Genomic DNA, 19,449 nt, shown 5'->3' with positions numbered 1-19,449 from the left:
AAATCACAAGTATTTTTAAAACTCATGCTTAACAATAAATTTTGCTTTCCATGTAGCTATTAACTAAAGAAAATTTTGCAGTTTGGGAATTCTAATTTGTGGGCAATGGGTTTCCTTACCATTACCCTTAATTTGATGCTATTATATGAGGTAATTCAAAAGTATCTTTGGCATGAGGTTATAGATTGGGAACCTAGTCCATGCACTGGATCTTATGAGGGCGTGAAAAACTTTGGCACATGAATTAATAAATACTAACTCTAGTACTGCAAGTGCTATTTAACAGATGTTTTACTGTAGGCTCTCCTTTACATCACTGGATGAAATATCTCTTTAAAGAGGCACACAGGAAAAGTTAATTTGGAGTTAGCATCTGGACAAGTCTTCATGTAATGTGAATGGCAAAATGACCAAGAACAAGAGAATTTTCTATGAAATAGTCCCTTCCTCTTAGCAGAATAGGCAGATTTTGTTCACCTAAACAGTCAGATTTGTCTTTACGCCTGACTGAAACCATTACCTTTAGTCTAATAAAACTGGGAATAAGATAGGGGGTAGGGTTTTGCAGTATCTAAGTGAAATTTAAGGTGAGCCTTTTTTTTGGAGGGGTAGATTTTGGATTGTTTGGTTTTTAAGTATATAAAATACACTAAATTATTAAAATTTGTGTTACAGAGAATATCAATTCCAATTTTCAGAGTTGTATGTCAGTGCTCCTCTGTAAAATTGGAGTGTCCCAATCACTGTAAACAACAGGTACAACTGAGAAGTAACAAATGGAGGGATGTGTCATGGTTATAATGTTGGGTTCAAGGGTGCTCCCTGAATACTGATTTTCAGTATTCCTAGGAAATACCCCAAGTGCCATAATTCTGAGACCCCTCAAAACCTCAGCAGTGGCCTTGGGAAACCCAATGCAAGTCAGAACACTACTATGAACCTGGGCTGATCCCAGGGGTCCATCAGTCCATGAAAAATTTGGGAGTCCTATTGACCTTCTCAGCTAGATTACTCTAAAATAACTCCAAGCAAATGATGTTTCAATTCTTATTAAAAGGAACAAGAGGGACATTTCTGACACTACTGGAAAAATGTGTGCATACCAAAGGATATAACACTCATTACTACAGCAGCATACAAAACATCAAAGAACAGTGAATAGTTTCAAGGACACCAAAAGGATTATCTTTTAGATTTCATACAGTACTGTGACTCCAGATTGGAACAAAGATTGTGAGTTCTGCGCAGGGTAAGCTCGTTATAAATAACATTGATTTGAAGGAGCAAGGGAAAGGAGAAGGCTAATGCTGTCTCTTAAGTAGCCAAATGAAGAAAAAATAATAACATTAAATTTATATACGTGTATAATTTTTTTAAATTATGTAACTGAACACTTGATTTAACACAACAAAATCAGGTTGTATTAAAGTTTTTTAACTGGAAATCCACTAGATTCCAAATCTGACAAATATTTCAATTCATGAGACACCTATAGCACATCTATATTTGCACACTTTATTTAAAAACAAATAATACATGTAGAGCCACCAAAAGGATATCTTCATTAGCTTATTCGTACCCTGAATTTACAAAAGAAACTTCTTACACCACAAAAATTAGCATTTGGATTAATTTACATTAATTGATAGTATAACTAATTTGTAAAATACCTGAAGATCAAACAATCTGGGCCAGGGTTCACCAGCTGGGGGGTGGGGGTAGAGAAAAGGAGTTAAAAGGAGTTATTTAGGAATCTAAACTGATGATGCCCTGAGGTCAGCTCCAGCAAACTGTGGTTGAGAGACTTAAAATGACCAATAGATTTCAATTACAAAGAAATGGCTCCTCCTAAAACCAGTTATTAGAGCATATAATTGGAATGGGTGTAGGGGATAACTCTTCATCTGGAAAAAAAAATGTGTAGAGAAGGGGGATTGTATTTGTTTCTCACAAGAGGCAAACTTCAGCCAAACAATGAGAAGAAAGTAGGGAGGGAAAGACTTTCTGATCGCTGATAACACCAAATTTAGCAGCTTGTTACAAGTCAACCTGAAATACCATCCTCTGAGACGTTTTCGGAGAGGAGCTAACATACAACCAAAGAAAAATCATTCTACATAAACAAGGCACTCACTGGTTCTCAGCCTGTTAAAAACCCAGGCAAACATTACAGTTAATCTAAATTAAAATGAACTTTTTAATTTGCATCAGAGGAATGATAAGCATGTGGTCCCAGTTAAATCTAAAGCTTGATTAGCAAAGATCCAGAAAATTGTGACCCCTAAGCACTACTTCAGTAGTATTGCTAGAATAAATAAGTGGGATCTAGATCTCTGTTTGGCCTAATATTTGCTTTTTAAAGAAAGAAAAAAAAATAATAAATAAACCCCAAAACAAAATTGATGCAATTTGTTAAATACTTGGTCAACCTTCTGTTCATTACACTGACATGGAGACCCAGTTGGATAAAGAATATGGCCAATTAAAAAGCCTTTAGTGACAAAGTAAAAGTTATTTCAATCATTCACCAATGACCTGTCCACTGTTTTTAAACACAGCATTAGTCTTCTGGATCTTCCCTAAAAATGAACTTTGGGAATTGACACATTTCAGAAAAATATACATATAATTTCCTTCAGCAACTACTTTTGTACAACCCAAATCCCAGTGTCAAACACTTAAAGATCTGCAATTATATAAATAACTAAACAAGTAACATAGTAATGGTGGCAATTGCTGAGTAAATAAAATGAATGATTAAGTACTTATTAGCCTTGAAATACCTTTCAAAGAATAAAGTAATCCGAGAAAATTATACTTAGAACTCTTTTCCATATAAAATTAATAACAGTTTGGCTCTTGGTTGAAAACATTACACAGACATATATACTCACCAGAGCTAAACTATCTCAACTCACTATCAACACTGATGATAAAATTTAAGCCATTAGAAAGAAAACCAAAATGAATTCTAAGTATTTCATTCTAATTTGTGACATTTTAGTTTAATATAACTTAAGTGACAAAGCCTGAGAAAAGCACCAACATAGATTTTTAAATTGCATCCAACTATTATTTCAGATATCATAAAGATCTGCTTTAGTTAATCGGCAGCAATGACAAAGAGGTAGATATGAAAGATGCCATTTAAATACTATTCTTCGGTGGAATTTTAACTATTTAGTTCAGGTGTTCATTGTAAAAATAATTCATACTAGTTGAATCTTCATTACATTAAGAATTTCATGACATGCTATTGTGTAAAGGGGAAATATATGAAGTACTAAAAAAAAGTGAACTTTTAAAAATTACATTTAGTTAGCCAACATTGAGCTTCCATGAGTTTTGTGAACCAATTTCTCTTTTTACCTGAACCTGACTATAATGAAATATGTTATATTATTCTCTACTGAAATTTTTAGGAATTCACATTCACAATTTTTGGAAAGTATTAAGGGTGCTCAGAAGAGCACAAAAACAATGCATGAAATGTCCCCTGAAGTCCTATAAGTTGAGCAGATACATTAAAAAGACATTGATGGTCACATATCAGGACCTTCACAGATTGGCGCGTGCGCATGCACACACACATACACTCACACTCACACCCACGCACACACACTCTCTCTCTCTCTCTCTTTCTCTCCCCTCCCCTTCCCCCCAAACTCAATCCTCATCCTCACTGTAAGGCTGCATTTGTTTTTTTTTTTAAAGGCACCTCTCATTCTCTAGCTATTGCCTTCTTGATGATATCTGTTTTGTTAAAAATCCTGAATGTTCAATGGAAATAGATCAGTACTGAGAATGGAATATTTTTCAATTCACATTTAAATAGCCAAGTTTTCTTACATTCAGATTTTAATAAACTAGAATGACAGTCTTTAAAACAAGCATGCTAGCCTATAATGAATATAGTATTTACAGTAATTTAAACATTTAGAACTATATATTATACTGCAAAAGCAAACAGCACAACACTCATCATACTCATCATTATCCACTGTGTATACTACCTCCAAAAATGAAAATACAAAACAGTAAAATGCACCTATGGTTTTATATATATATATATATAGTCTATATATTATATATATTTTTATAATATATATAATATATATTTATAAAATATACATACATTTTAGACATTTTCAAATAAATCTTCATCTTCTCCAAAAGAAATCTATAGCAAGAATACTGAAGGAATGAGTCAAAAAATTTCTCACTAAGTTCATTATCAGTGATGCAGCTCAATTTCTCCTTTTTTAGTCATAACTAAAATGATTATAAAAGCTAAATACTTTGCATAACTAATTACTGTTTAATGGCAAAAAAAAAAAACTGATAAACTTGTTCAATAGAAAAATACTGAAGGTCATTCTATCACTTATGTTAAATCTTCATCTATGGTCCAAGTAGCAAATGAGCTCCATCTAACAGCCAAGTTTGGAGAAGGGTGCTGCAAGCTCTCAGAGATGTAACCACAGCATATGAAAATAAGGCAGGAACCCACATTTCCTGATGATTTTCATACTATTCCAATACATTTCATCCAAAATATTTACAAATCAAGCCCTATGAAAGCATTTCAATGTTCGAATCATGATTTTTTCATTTTGTGGATTCTGTTCACCTTTTCAACAGGCTGAGGGAAAAATTGGACACTTGTATCTGGTTGGAAGACAGCTTTGGCTCATCTCTAGGATGAGGTCACAGCGCCAGTGGCGGAGAATCAGTGTTCCTGTGCACAGTCTCCAGCGGTGCAGCACTGGCTTCCTAAGGAACTTCCCACAGCTCCATCATCTGCACTGCACTCTGCATATCTCATGGTTATTTTCCACTCGCTAGCAGAAAAATTTCAACCGTGAGGTATCAAGTGAGGTGAAGAGAAAGTCTTGGTTAAGTAAAGAAGGTGCTGAAGACCCTGGAAGGTAAATGAAGCAATAACTGGTGGAACAATAGCTTTGTAGTTGTCCATTGTAAAGACACCAAGGGCGGGGCACCTGGCTAGAATTTTCCAGTATCCTTCTACAAATTTCAGGTTAGCAACACCATTATTTTACTCTGTGAAGAATCAAAAGAGCAATTCACCAAACACAATGTGGCATTCTCTCTCTGCATGGGAATGTAAACATTCACTTGGTATATAGCTCAGCTAAGATGTGGTAGTTCGTGTCCAGGTCAATTCATTTGATTATACAAGAGTCCCTTGAGCCCACTGCTAACCAAAGCACAGATGCAATGACAAGGTAGCTGTGTCAATATACTACAGCATATTTGTATGCCAACCAAGTAAATTTCGGTCCTTAACTTTAAAGAAAATATGCCTTTTTACTACAGAGTTCTAGCAGACAAGCAGAAATTTAAAAGAAAAATAGTTAATTATCACGCACATTAATGCCAACATACTTCTTCAAGGAGTACATATTAGAAGTGCAACTGTTCTGACAATGGAGTATGTGGGGATAGGAATGTAAAAATTGTATTAAAAGGTTAAAATATTTACGAATATGGATTTTTTAAAGTCTAAGAACCTATCATACATACATTTTGCTGAAAAGTTGTACATCAGTAATTTACTTCTAATTTCTAGATTGGTCTCTGACACTGAGCAAACAAGAGTGTGAGGAGAGGCAAGAGTTGCAGGGATGAGGTCAGTACCAGGTTCAGAGAGTGGGGTCTGGGGTATTCCAAGAGCTGACCATACACATGTTGGTCAGGGGCAAGGAGCTAAGGGAAACCCGGTCCTTTAACATGTTTTTCCTCAGAAACAGTATTAATTCACTGCCCAATGAAACATGCTGTGTTTTAAATTATACAATGGAGGGGAAAAGGGAGAAGAAAGAGAGCTATTTACCCAATATTACACACAGAACCCTTCCATCCAGATTTTCAAGAGGGTCTTCTTATTGGAGATGCTAATGGAGGACTTCTGGGGTGTAAAACATTTGCTTTATTTAGTACGTCTGCAAAAGCAGTTGACTGAGATGAACCATACTCTTTGGACTGTTAAAACATAATTACAAACTATTTTTTGATAGGAGTCAGGTAATGTGGATATGAGAAACAAAGAAAAAGCAGAGATCCTCTGAAGTGTGATTACCTATGTAGGTCTTGAGAAATGAACACTTGCAAATAACTACAATTTTTTCAACTACTGAAAAGTTCAGATTTTATCGATGAAATAATTGCTCTGATACTATAAGTATCACAGGAATAAGTGAATTTTGAAATTAATAGAAATTATTATAAAGATATGCCCTGCTTGCCCTTAAAAATAAACAGAATCCTACACCTGAATTAAGTTAAATCCTTTAGTAAAAGCAGATTCTATCAACTCCTCTTCACAATGGTGACTATTTTTGACAGCCACACTTTAGAATAGTACCAAACCCATCTTCAAAACTGTAATACAATATAGAAATCTGCTTACAAACTAAGTATTTGTTTAGCATTTCTGAATAATAATATATTTAACATATTATTGCATTTCTTTTTCCCCCCTAATAAGTAAAATGCGTTGCCAGGTGCTTTATGGGTTTAGCTGAAAGGAGAGCTAAATTAAAAACTCATTTAGCACTGCCTGGTCATCACGCACACAGGGATTAGTACAGCAGATATGGTCAAGATTACTGTTTGACTACCTAATGTGTTTAACAAGATTTCTTCGGGGAGAACTAGGTCTACATTTCCGCTCTTCCTTTTCTCATTCCCAGCCATCAAGCTTCTTTATTATCCCTTATAGTGTGTCCTATTTATTCAATAGGGAACACATTAAATTTATGTTCACTCAGGCCTGCCTAGCGAATTAGAACAACTTCAGAAATAAAAGTTCCCATTTGGGGGAAAATTTGAAAGTTTCAGGCTCACAGATTCAGCTGAGCTTGCAGCAACCTGAACACATCTTAGTTTTAGAAAACAGTGCACGAATTGCAAAACTATTCTTTAACAAATGTTCTCTGTGCTCCTTCAGCAGAACAAAAGGGCAGAACGGGTTGATTCCTGCCCTGGTCTTCTGTATCTCTTTTGTGCAGTTGATTATTATAAAGAGCTAGAAGGTGAAGAGGATGCATTCTGTCATACAAAGACTTTAGCCAGGGCATCCGCCCCAGCACTGGCTATATAGCATTTGGATGGGTGGAAAGCTACATCATGAATTGATTCTTCAAACTTTTTCCGATGAGCTGTGAACTCTTGGATACATGTCTTACTTTCTAGGTTCCATAAACGTATTGAACAATCATGACCTATATCAAAAGAAAAGAAATTGAAAGGAAAATTATATTAACATGAAAATGGGAAGAATAAACAAACAATCCATAGTTGATGTACTTACTGCCAGACATCAAGTACAGGCCATTAGGATCAACAGCTAAACTTGTAACAGCTTCTAGGTGGGCTACCATTGAGTGGATCAGTTTGCCTTTGGAAAAAGAGATTGTTACTCTTTATTAACAGCTTTCCTCATCCTGAAAATGCACCACTTACCACATTACACTGGTATCACCAGCCATCCCTTTCTGTGTACTTAATGGATCAATGGCTCTTTTTTTTATCAGCTAAAACAACAATGTCTCCCTCCCCACTCTAGCCATAGTAATGATGAGAAACAAAAGCTCAGCTTCCAGATTATATTGTATTTTTGTTTTCCATATTACAATATAAAAGTCAGTAATTTATATACAAATATTCTGTTAAGCCATGTGTATTAACTAGAACTCAGACATTAATCAACTATTTTGCATCCTTTAGCTACAGGCAAATTATATGGATTATGAGAACCGGAGACTGCAAGACAGAGAAAACCTGACCCCAATTTTGATGGAAACAACATAAGAGGGTGGGGCAAAAGTAGATGTAGAGTTGTGACACAGAGTTTACTCTTGTATTCTTTATTAATTACTGTATTATTTTCCATATGAACAACTATAAACCTACCTTTGTTCTACCCTGCATAAAAGAGTTTGAGGATATTAAATTACTCATCACTTGCAGCTAAGCAAAGTCAGAAAAAGTCAACATATTTACAAAGCCAAGAGCAGACACTTAGGTAAATATGGCTGCTAACACAGTACTGTTCCCAGCACAGCTCTTCATAAGTTTTCTTTAACTAGTGGAATGTAACCCAATAAAAATTAAGAAAGTCCCAATTCAAATCAACCAGGACCAAAAGTATTATAATCCAGAAAAGATTAGTCCATAGAAAAATTAATAAAATAAGACCAAATGACTCAGGAGTTTTCTATCTGAACACCCAGGCTATTCAAAACTTAAGTATCAAACAAAACACAATGATCATATGCCTCTACTTCTACTTTCCCCCAGTATATTCACAGTAAGAGAGCATACTTATTGGTATTTGAATGAATCTTTTCTTTTTTTACAGGGACAGAGAGAGAGTCAGAGAGAGGGATAGATAAGGACAGACAGATAGGAACAGAGAGAGAGATGAGAAGCATCAATCATCAGTTTTTTGTTGTGACACCTTAGTTGTTCATTGATTGCTTTCTCATATGTGCCTTGACCGTGGGCCTTCAGCAGACCAAGTGAGTAACCCCTTGCTCGAGCCAGTGACCTTGGGTCCAAGCTGGTGAGCTTTTTTGCTCAAACCAGATGAGCCCGTGCTCAAGCTGGCGACTTCAGGGTCTCAAACCTGAGTCTTCCGCATCCCAGTCCAACACTCTATCCACTGCGCCACCGCCTGGTCAGGCTGAATGAAATATTCATTGCGTTCCTAGTGATAACTTTGATCCAGGGCCAAAATATAACATGTACTTATTATTAAATAAATCAAGATGATTCTATATGCTATCATGAGTAGTTCTTAGCAGATATAGACAAAATGAACAGAAACTGAGCTGGGGGAATGTATGTGTTTTAATGCCTATTGCCTGATGATAAAGTCAGGAATAGACACCAAAATCAACCTACTTACTGTGCTTTTTTTTTTTTTTTTTTGCTTTAACAATAATCAATTTTTAATAAATCCTTACCTGTATTGTTATCATAGAATTTGATGTGCCTGTCTTCATGAGCAGTGATGCTGATAGGAAGAGTGGGATGACTGATGACTCTATTTATTTGGCAGGAAGAGTTGGCTGCTAAAAAAAGAAAAAAGACAACATAAATTAATCAAAGCTACTATTTCTTCACATAAAAGAGAACTGAATATTCACCTAAGGGACTGGAAATGTAAGTGATGTGAACTTGTTTCTTAGTGCATTTATTCTGCAATTGTGTTCATAATTTCAATGTGAGGCAATGAGAACGCCTGAGCAACACTACAGTGACAAATCTAGAGGTGCCGAAGAATAAGAACTTCCTTTGCCAATCACTACCTGCTATTTAGCCTAGAGCCACTGACATTTCTCATTCTACAATATTCTGTGATATTTCTGCTACTTTAAAAAGTTCCATCCTTACGTATACATAATTCCCAAACTTAAATCTAAACTATTTCTAGATACATAGCTCTCTGAGAGTCACATGGTTACTATCTGAAGATACACATGACAAACAGAGCTTCCTAACACTTTAATTTTCTTTTCATCATTCTAGAAATGATCATCATTTGACAACCCACCACATTTGTAATCTTAGGAGCCAGCCAACAATACTTTTTTGTGCACTACTTAAAGAGTTTTCGAGGAGATTTCAATTATATGCACAATGAGATAGGCAGGCTTCAATCATTAAGCCTCTATCACAATAAATGAACCAAGATCCAGAAAAAGTTGTGACTTCCCCAAAATAATGTCACAAAGCCAGTATCTATTCTAATTTCTATGTCTATCCCAACCAGATGGCTCATACCAATTAGACAACTGCTAAAACTGACATCTAAAGTATCACAAGTTCCTCCTTGAAAGCCTTTTAGCAAAAGAAAACCAGTAAGAACTTAAATTTAATTAGTGATTTCAGTTAAGATACTTCTTATAAGAAAAAAAATCTACATAAAGGTAACACTAATCTAACACATGTCAGAGTTACAAAAAATCCAGGCAGAGGAAGGAATGTCCTTATAAAGTAAGTACATTACTGGGACAACTGGAAAATTTGAATATAAATAATTCAAACAACAGCAATGTGTCAGAGTTAAATTTCCCGATTTTGACAATGTGATGTGCTATATCAAGCCAATATCCTTGTTCTTAGGAATCACATGCTAAAGGATCTAGGAGTATAGGAGTATGATGTCCCTTAAGTGGTTCAGATTTTAAAATTATACCCATATATACAGAGTGATAAGCTAAATGTAACAAACTGTACATGATAGAAATTAATGAATCTGGGTAGAAGGCAGTCCAAAGTTTTGTATGATTTTTGAAATGTTTCTGTAAATTTGAAAGGATTTCAAAACAATCTTTAACCTTAGAAAAGGTATTATGAATTTTTATTTACATAACAGAAAATATACCTTAATATAGCTTAAAAATAGTGGTAATATTGGTCTATTTTACTGGGTTTTCATGTGGTTCCTAGAAATACGACACCTTTAAAACTGAAATAGTTTTTTTTCAATGCTAATAGCAGGTGGCCACCCAACTTGTTTTCTAAATACACAACAAAAAGTCACTTGACCATGTGGAGTAAGATTGGGTCAATTATATTCAATTTAAATGGTTCTGTACAAAGAGTTGTCTTTTGTGGGTTTTTTTAAATTTACTGACTTTTTAGAAAGGAATGGGGGAACAGAGAGAGACATTGATTTGTTGTTCCACTAATTTATGAATTCACTAGTTGATTTTTTTATGTGCCCTGACAAGCAATCGAACCTGCAACCTTGGTGTTATCGGGACAATACTCTAACCAAATGAGCTAGCTACCTGGCTCGGGCTGTACAAAGAGTTTAGTTTCAAAATTCAGCCTATGGATTTTTTTTTTCTGCCACCAAAGATAAGACACCATTGAGCAATATCCTCTGTAAAGTCTGGCAGGAGAATAACAAAAAAGAAATACTTTTAAGTAAATTATCCCATATAATCTGAGAGAGAAATTTCTGTGAATTGCTTCAATTACTTTGAGATCTAGGAATTAAGTAGATAGAAATCAAATGATGAAAGCAGGCAAAAGAAAGTTCTTATTTAGCAACTTTATAAGGAAGTTTTTCCATCTGAACGTAAATCAGACAAGTAAGCAAACTACAAAGAACACCAGAAATAAAATGAAGGCTCACCAGCAGCCATCATTCTAACAATAAATTAAGATAATCCTCTAAATATTCATATTTAGCTTGCAATTTAGGAATGGTTTACCCTTTCAATGGGTTCACAAGTATCCAGTTACCTGCTTCAATTACTTTTGACTTTATCACAGTCAAATCACCATTGACATCAAAGAGAAGAAAGGTAATGTAATCTGATTCTAACAAAAAATATCCTTCATCCTTTTAAACTCTATATGAAAGTCACTTTCACTCTGAAAAATGTTTGGTCTGAACTTTCCAGAATAGAATAACAAAGTCAAATATAAATAGGGGGTAGTCACAGTAGAAAGTAATAAAAGGCTAAATTAAGTATGTTTTATATAACTCTTAAGTAATCAAAATAATAATTTAGAAGATGTCAAGGCATATTATTTTTAACTCAAAATAATTATCACATTGCAATAATGCTGCCTTTATTCAAAACATTCTGGGAAGTTTTCTTCAGCAAATGCTTCCACAATCAGGCAAAGAGTCATATGACTTGGTAAGTCACATAGCTTGGGTAAAAAAATTAAATCTCATCTACTACACATCTGATTAATTTGTAGTAGTCATTAAAAATCTATTTATGGCCCTGGCCAGTGGCTTAGAGGTAGAGCGTCAGCCCGGCGAATGGAAGTCCCAGGTTCAACTCCTAGTCAGGGCACAGAGAAGCGACCATCTGCTTCTCCTTCCCCCTTCTCTCTCTCTCTCTCCCTCTCTCTCTCCCTCTCCCTCTCTCTCTCTTCTCCTTTGGCAGCCATGGTGAAAATGGTTCAAGCCAGTTGGCCCCGGGGCACTGAGGATGGCTCCATGGCCTCACCTCAGGAGCTAAAACAGCTCTGTTGCTAATCAATGGAGCAGTGGTCCCAGATGGGCAGAGCATTGCCGTGTAGGGGCTTGCTGGGTGGATCTCAGTCAGGGCACATGTGGGACTCTGTCTGTCTGCCTCCCTGCATCTCACTTAATTAAAAAAAAAAAAAGGCAACATTTATTACTCAAAGAATTAATTCTAAAAATGTTCACATCCTTAATTTCATATTGGATTTTTACTACTGTAGCTTTAGGTCATATATTTGAATGTAATTTTAAATTTAAAATTATTGAGAGTCTAGTCCTGGCTGGTTGGCTCAGCAGTAGAGCATTGGCCTGGGGTGTAGAAGTCCTGGGTTCAATTCCTGGCCAGGGCACACAGGAGAAGTACTCATCTGCTTCTCCACCCTTCCCCCTCTCCTTTTTCTCTATCTCTCTGTTCCCCTCCCGCAGTCAAGGCTCCACTGGAGCAAAGTTGGCCCGGGCACTGAAGATGGCTCCATGGTCTCCACCTCAGGCACTAAAACGGCTCCGGTTGCAACGGAGCAACACCCCAGATAGACAGAACATCACCCCATAGTGGGCATGCCAGGTGGATCCTGGTCGAGCGCATGCAGGAGTCTGTCTCTCTGCCTCTCTGCTTCTCACTTCAGAAAAATACTAAATAAATAAAATTATTGAGAGTCTAAAATCTACATTTCTTGGAAATAAAAATCACCTCTTTTTCCTCTTTTATAATCTCAATTTTGATTTTTTGGTCTCTTTGACATCAGAATAGTTCAAACCTCTATTCATGCCTTCCCAAACAATTCCCACAGGACACCAGAAGAAAACAAAACAACAGATTAGGAAGAGAAAATAAAGAAAACCAAAATGAAATGCAGGAAATTTTGGGGAGAAAAAAAGTGAAGGGACCCCCTCATAATAATTATTTTTAAACCTAGCTCTCAGATTAAAATAATAGTTTATGTGTATGTAAGTTTTCTTTACCAACTGCAACCTAAACTTGGTTGTTTGGATCAAACCTAAAGATAGAAAGCAATGGTTAAAAAAGCCCCAAGCCTGACCAGGCGGTGGTGCAGTGGATAGAGCGCCGGACTGGGATGCTGAGGACCCGGGTTCGAGACCCCGAGGTTGCCAGCTTGAGCGCGGGCTCATCTGGTTTGAGCAAAGGCCCACCAGCTTGAACCCAAGGTCGTTGGCTCCAGCAAGGGGTTACTCGGTCTGCTGAAGGCCCGCGGTCAAGGCACATATGAGAAAGCAATCAATGAACAACTAAGGTGTTGCAACGCGCAATGAAAAACTAATAATTGACACTTCTCATCTCTCTCCATTCCTGTCTGTCTGTCCCTGTCTAGCCCTCTCTCTGACTCACTCTCTCTGTAAAAAAAAAAAAAAAAAAAAAAAGCCCCAAACAAAATAATTCTATAATATCTTCTTCACAATCTGAGAAATTTCATGACTTCCTGTATCCAATAAGAAGCTTCAGATTTGGGATTTTGAGAGGCACAACTTGATCTATATTCTAATCAGTAATGAACTGTGACAAATTATATTAATATAAAATTGATTTAACAAATTAACTTATGAAAAATATTTATATTCAGAATATTTTCTTTCACAAAATTAAAAACTAATCATTTGTCATAAAATTAACTTGACTCTTCTGTAGAATAGCTCAAGTGCTATTTCAACTATTATAGTATAGTTATAAATGTATATAAATGTAACCCAAAGACTTAAAATCAACTGTAAATCATTATATCCTTCTAAGTAACTGCATTCTGGGATTTAACAGGAAGAAGACTTTAAAATGACAAGTATTTTTCATAGTTAATGCTAGAAGTTATAATTTTGATGAAGTTTAAAAAAATTGTTCCAAACACAGACTATTTAAAAACCATTATACATACTTGTATCTAGATTAGATTCTAAAGTGAGAATGCGTTGTTGTGTTTCCATATTAAAGATGCTTGTAAATCCTTTGCTGAATGATGCTACCATATGGCTCGGGTCACTACTCACTAGATCCACAGAGGCAGGAATTCCCAATTCTAAAAGAGTCAGAACATATTCAAAGAAAACAACAATTAAGAGGGTTCACTTAACAATGTGCTTAAAATACAACAAAAACAAATAGTAGCATGATTTCCTTAAGGAATAAATAAGACTTGACATTAGGATAAGAATTTGCCCACTGCTTCTCAACTGAGGTTTTTTTTTTCTTTTAGCCCTACCTAGTTTTATTACTCTTACCTATTCAACACATCTTCGACCTGTTACTTATATATATGGAAAGCAAGCCTTTATTCAAAAAATAAGTGGAAAACCTACATGGACTACAAATTTTGCTGCTTCTATTACACCCTGTGGCTTAGTATGGCATCATGGGAATTCTTTATTTTAAAAGCCCATCACTTATTAGGAATTCTAATTTATCAAAAACATGGAATTTTTTGATTCCCAGTCAGAGCACACAGAAGAAGTGCCATCTGCTTCTCCATCCCTCCCCCTCTCCTTCCTCTCTGTCTCTCTCTTCCCCTCACACAGCCAAAGCTCCACTGGAGCAAAGTTGGCCTGGGCGTTGGGGATGGCTCCATGGCCTCCACCTCAGGTGCTAGAATGGCCCAGGCCAAAATGAAACAACACCCCAGAGGGGCAGAGCACCACCCCCAGGTGGGCATGCCGGGTGGATCCCAGTGGGCGCATACAGGAGTCTGACTGCCTCCCCACTTCTAACTTTAGAAAAATGAAAGAAAGGAAAGAAAGAAAGAAAGGAAAGAAGGAAAAGAAAAGAAAAAAGAAAAGAAAGAAAGAGAGAAAGAAAGGAAGAAAAAAGTAAAATTCCAAATTGTTATTGGTAGTCATGAAAGTATCAAATGCAGGTAAGTCATCAAAACTTAAGACACATGTTATCACAGCTCAAAAATTAAGGTGATATTTTTTTATTTTATCATCTAGAATAAGTGAAACCTGGTTAAACTTGAAGTTTATTTATAAATACACAAAAATACAGAATAATACGTATACTGTATATGGATATACCGTGTTTCCCCGTGTATAAGACGCACCCCTTTTCAAAAAATTTGGGGTCAAAAACTGGATGCAGCAGTCCGCCCGGGGGATTCAACCCGGCGGCGGGTCCGGCCGTGCCGGCGGTCTCCCGGCGGATCTCCCCCGGCCCCTTCTCCTCCCGACCCCTCCACCCGTCCTCTCTCCCCCGCAGAAATAAAAAAACAAAACAAACAAACAAAAAAAACTGGATGCAGATTTTTTTATTTGCATTTCCCATTTTTTCACACTTGTTTTTGCACTCATTGTTGAAGATAGTGATTTGTCATCAGACACAGTGAGGACAAGCTAATGGATGGGAGTTTTGACAGTGATGAGGAGCTGTATGAATTTTATAATGAATAAAACTTGAGTTCAATAACTTTATGTAATACATTTTCTTTCAAATTTCAGGCCCCAAAATTAAGGTGTGTCTTATACATGGGACCGTCTTATACATGGGGAAATATGGTAATCTTATTTTTTTCATTTGGCTAAAAATCTAATTAAAACAAGTTAACAGTTCTAAAATGTTACATTATAGAAGATACATAAATGGCCGATAAGCACACAAATAAAGTATTCAAAAGAATTAGCCACCAAAGAAATGCAAATTAAATCACAATAAAATACTGCTACAAACCCATCAGAGTGGCTAAAATTAAGACTAACAACACCAAATGTTAGTAATTAAGGATGTAGAAAAGTAGAATTCTCAAAACTTTCTGTCAGTGGTGTAATGTGGCATAAGCACTCTGGAAAAAAGTCTGGCAAATTCATATAAGGTTAAACACACAATTTTACTTCTAAAGCTCAGCAATTCTAGGTCTAGGTATTTACGTGTCTATAAAAAAAACACATGAATGTTCACAGGAGCTTTGTTCAAAATAGTCAAAAACTAGAAATAATCCAAATGTCCAATAAGACGTAAATGAGTAAACACATTCTAGTTTAATGAAATATTATTAAATGATATAAATTAATGATACTTATTACAACATAGATGAATCACAGAAAACATTAGAGTTAAAAGCCAGACACAAAGAGGACACAATCACAATGTATGATTTCATTTATATGAAGTTTTATAATATACAAAACTAATCTATGATGAAAGAAATCAAACAGTGGGTATCTCTGGGTGGGAATGGAGAGAGGGGACTAACTGGGACGAACACAAAGATACTTCAGAGGTAAAGGAAATGTCCTATATCTTTTAAAATATTTATTTTGAGAGAGAGAGAGAAAGGAAGAAGAGAGAGGGAGAAAGAGAAACACCAATTTGTTGTTCCACTTATTTAGACATTCACTGGTTGGTTCTTGTACGTGCCCTGACGGGGGATCAAACCCACAAGCTTGGTGTGTTGGGACAACACTCAAATGGTCCAGTGATCAGCAAACTCATCAGTCAGCAGAGCCAAATATCAACAGTACCATGACTGAAATTTCTTTTGAGAGCCAAATTTTTTAAACTTAAACTATATAGGTAAGTACATTTCTTATCGAGATAGCGCCTGCACATGGTATTTTGTGGAAGAGCCACACTCAAGGGGCCAAAGAGCCACATGTGGCTCACAAGCCACAGTTTGCTGACCAGGGCTCTAACCAATTGAGCTACCTGGCCAGGGCCAGGGAATGTTCTATAACTTGATGTAAGAATATACATTTCTCAAACTCATTAAAATGTATCCTTATAATGTCTTTTATTGTATATAAATTAAATCTCAATAGAAAATTTTTAAAGATGTGCTCTTTTACCAGATACTATGTTGTTGTTTTTTTTCCAGATACTATGTTTTTAAAACTTAAACATAATTAAGTTGAAAATTCAAATAAAAATATTTTCATTACCTTTCAAATTAAACATAAAAAGAAAATGTTTGTGGACTCATTTATTTATTTATATGTTTGTTTTTAGAATATGACAATTTAGAATTTTATAAAAAGATTCAGTAAAATAATTTCAAAAGTATGTACCTTGATTATCATTAAATACACTCAGGGCTGGAGCAGCGTCAGTTGCATTCCATAAACGGAGAGTGCCATCTGCTGAGCAGGACAACAAGCGCTGGTGTGCTGCACTGTAAGCCAGGCCCCAGACGGCATCGGTGTGGCCTAGCAGAGGGCCTCTTAAAACAGAAGGGTCTGTAGAAAACAGCAAGAATGCAAAATCAGGAGAGGAAAAACAACTTATAAAGGCACTTAGATTCCAGAGAAAACAAAAGGACCTGATCATAGTATAAAATGTGTTTTCAACAGTCTATATTATTCTTTCTGAAATGCTATAATAATTAAAAACAGGTTTGGAAATATGCAAATGTAGAGTTTAAAATTTACAAATTAAAATCACAAAGCACATATTTTTCTCTTTAAAAAAATTAGGTGTTTCATTCTCCCTCCCCCTTTTCCTTCTATTGATCTAGATATTTTAAAGAGCATGTAACACAAATAAATCACTTGAATTTAACCTACTTTAGAGAAACCACAACTCCTATTCTCTGAGGAAGTGAAGAGTGGTCCTTCTCTCTGCCGACCTTCCTCAGCCCTTTGGACATACTCCATGAGGCCACCTGCCCTACCGAACCATGAATGGCAGTTATTCCAGGGAGCAACAGGTCTCTGACATGATGAACGCGAACTGAGACCACAGGAAACCCAGATTCTCAAACAGCACTAACTGACATGTGAATGATGTGCACATTGGTGGGGGGGAGGCAGAAGAAGGGCCACTTAGCACTGTTTCATGACAAAAGTCAAACTGGAAACTTCAATTATTAATCCTCACAATGACTCTATGCAGCGGTACTTTCAAGATGGTTTACAGCCCTGGCTGGTTGGCTCAATGGTAGAGCGTCGGCCTGGTGTGCAGGAGTCCCAGGTTCGATTCCCGGCCAGGGCACACAGGAAAAGCACCCATCTGCTTCTCCACCCCTCCCCCTCTCCTTCTTCTCTGTCTCTCTCTTCCCCTCCCGCAGCCAAGGCTCCATTGGAGTAAAGATGGCCCAGGTGCTGAGGATGGCTCCGTGGCCTCTGCCTCAGGCACTAGAGTGGCTCTGGCTGCAACAGAGCGACGCCCCAGATGGGCAGAGCATCGCCCCCTGGTGGGCGTGCCGGGTAGATCCTGGTCGGGCGCATGCAGGAGTCTAACTACCTCCCCATTTCCAACTTCGGAAAAATTAAAATAAAAAAAATTAAAAAAAAAAAAAGATGGCTTACAGATGTTAAGTTTAAAATGTTACTGCTATCTGTCCTATATCCTCTCTCAGTCATACCATAAAGTATTTCTTGAAGACACACTGTGTGTTAGGTACTATGCTAGATGCTGGGACCACTAGATAATTAAAACACAATACCTAATCCTTGTCCTCAAAAGACAATGTAATAAGTACAATAATAGTGACAGACATCAGTAACATGGAGAGAAACTGGGATGAGTGAAAGCTTCCTAGAGGCAGTGACACGTAGAATGTACAGATAGCAGGCAGCCATAAACTAGAGAAAAGTCATTTCTGGTAAAGGAGGCAGCACCTACAAAATCACAGATGGAAAAATAACGTGATACGTGAAGAAATAAGCAATTCAGTATTACCAGAGTATGAAGTTTGAAGCGAAGTGGATGAGATGAGAGTGGTTAGTTTATGGTGAGATTGCTATGACATATTAAGGTTTGTGGGAATGTTCCTGGAAGCAGCAGGGAACAAAGTGTCTCCAGGGGCAGGAGGAAGATGTATGTATTTAATATGGTAATTTGGAGTGTAGAAAAAAACAGACTAAACAAAATCAAGATGAAGACATGTGGGCTGTTTCAGTAGACTGAGAGTGATGATGAAGACCCAAGCAAGGGCAGTGGTAAAGGGGGGACAGAGCATGAATAAATTCAAAAAATATTTAGGATTGACATTCAAAAGACTAAGCAGTTAATAAGGCATAGATAGTAAAACAAAACAAGGAATCATGGTTTCTAATTTGGGTAATTCTGGTAGAGCCACCAACTAATAAATAATATATGGCAGAAGAAACTGCACGTGAGAGGGTTTATGGACAATGAGATAACAACGTCCAAGTGTTCTATAAGCAGTGTGAAGTTTAAAGAAGACCCTGTTGTCAACAGCATATAAAACTATAGAAGTAGGTTCAATCTAAAAAACAAGATGTGGACAATGCAAAGAATGAGTTAGGGCTGGACCCTGATAAATACCAATATTTAAGAGAGGAAAAATAAAAGGAGTTTATGAAGGATAGAGAACAGAAATTATCACAGAGTTACATGTCAAAAATGCCAATAGTGGACAAATTTCAAAAAAGATGGAGTGGTGCACAGTTTCAGACAGCCAGTCATACCTCTAGTACACAAGGACTGTAAAATACCCTTTGGATCAGCACTGAAAATCTTGTTATAGTAA

At 36.5% G+C, this 19,449-nt stretch overlaps 1 protein-coding gene across 2 annotated transcripts in view; it reads right to left on the bottom strand.

The window, feature by feature from the left end:
* Window positions 1-1,494: 1,494 nt before the first annotated feature.
* The window catches only part of STRN (striatin), a 110,810-nt gene continuing 92,855 nt past the window's right edge, over window positions 1,495-19,449 (bottom strand). For both annotated transcript variants that reach the window (XM_066378514.1, XM_066378515.1), the window contains 5 exons: window positions 17,024-17,191; window positions 13,909-14,049; window positions 8,991-9,098; window positions 7,334-7,420; window positions 1,495-7,244 (listed from right to left, as the gene is read on the bottom strand). In XM_066378514.1, the coding sequence (XP_066234611.1) occupies window positions 7,075-7,244; window positions 7,334-7,420; window positions 8,991-9,098; window positions 13,909-14,049; window positions 17,024-17,191 (674 nt within the window). In that variant the 3' untranslated portion in view covers window positions 1,495-7,074. The remainder of the gene's footprint in view (window positions 7,245-7,333; window positions 7,421-8,990; window positions 9,099-13,908; window positions 14,050-17,023; window positions 17,192-19,449) is intronic.

The sequence above is a fragment of the Saccopteryx leptura genome, chromosome 3 (genome assembly GCF_036850995.1).
Source record: "Saccopteryx leptura isolate mSacLep1 chromosome 3, mSacLep1_pri_phased_curated, whole genome shotgun sequence".
Lineage (NCBI taxonomy): Eukaryota > Metazoa > Chordata > Mammalia > Chiroptera > Emballonuridae > Saccopteryx > Saccopteryx leptura.
This window is presented reverse-complemented; position numbering and strand designations above follow the sequence as displayed.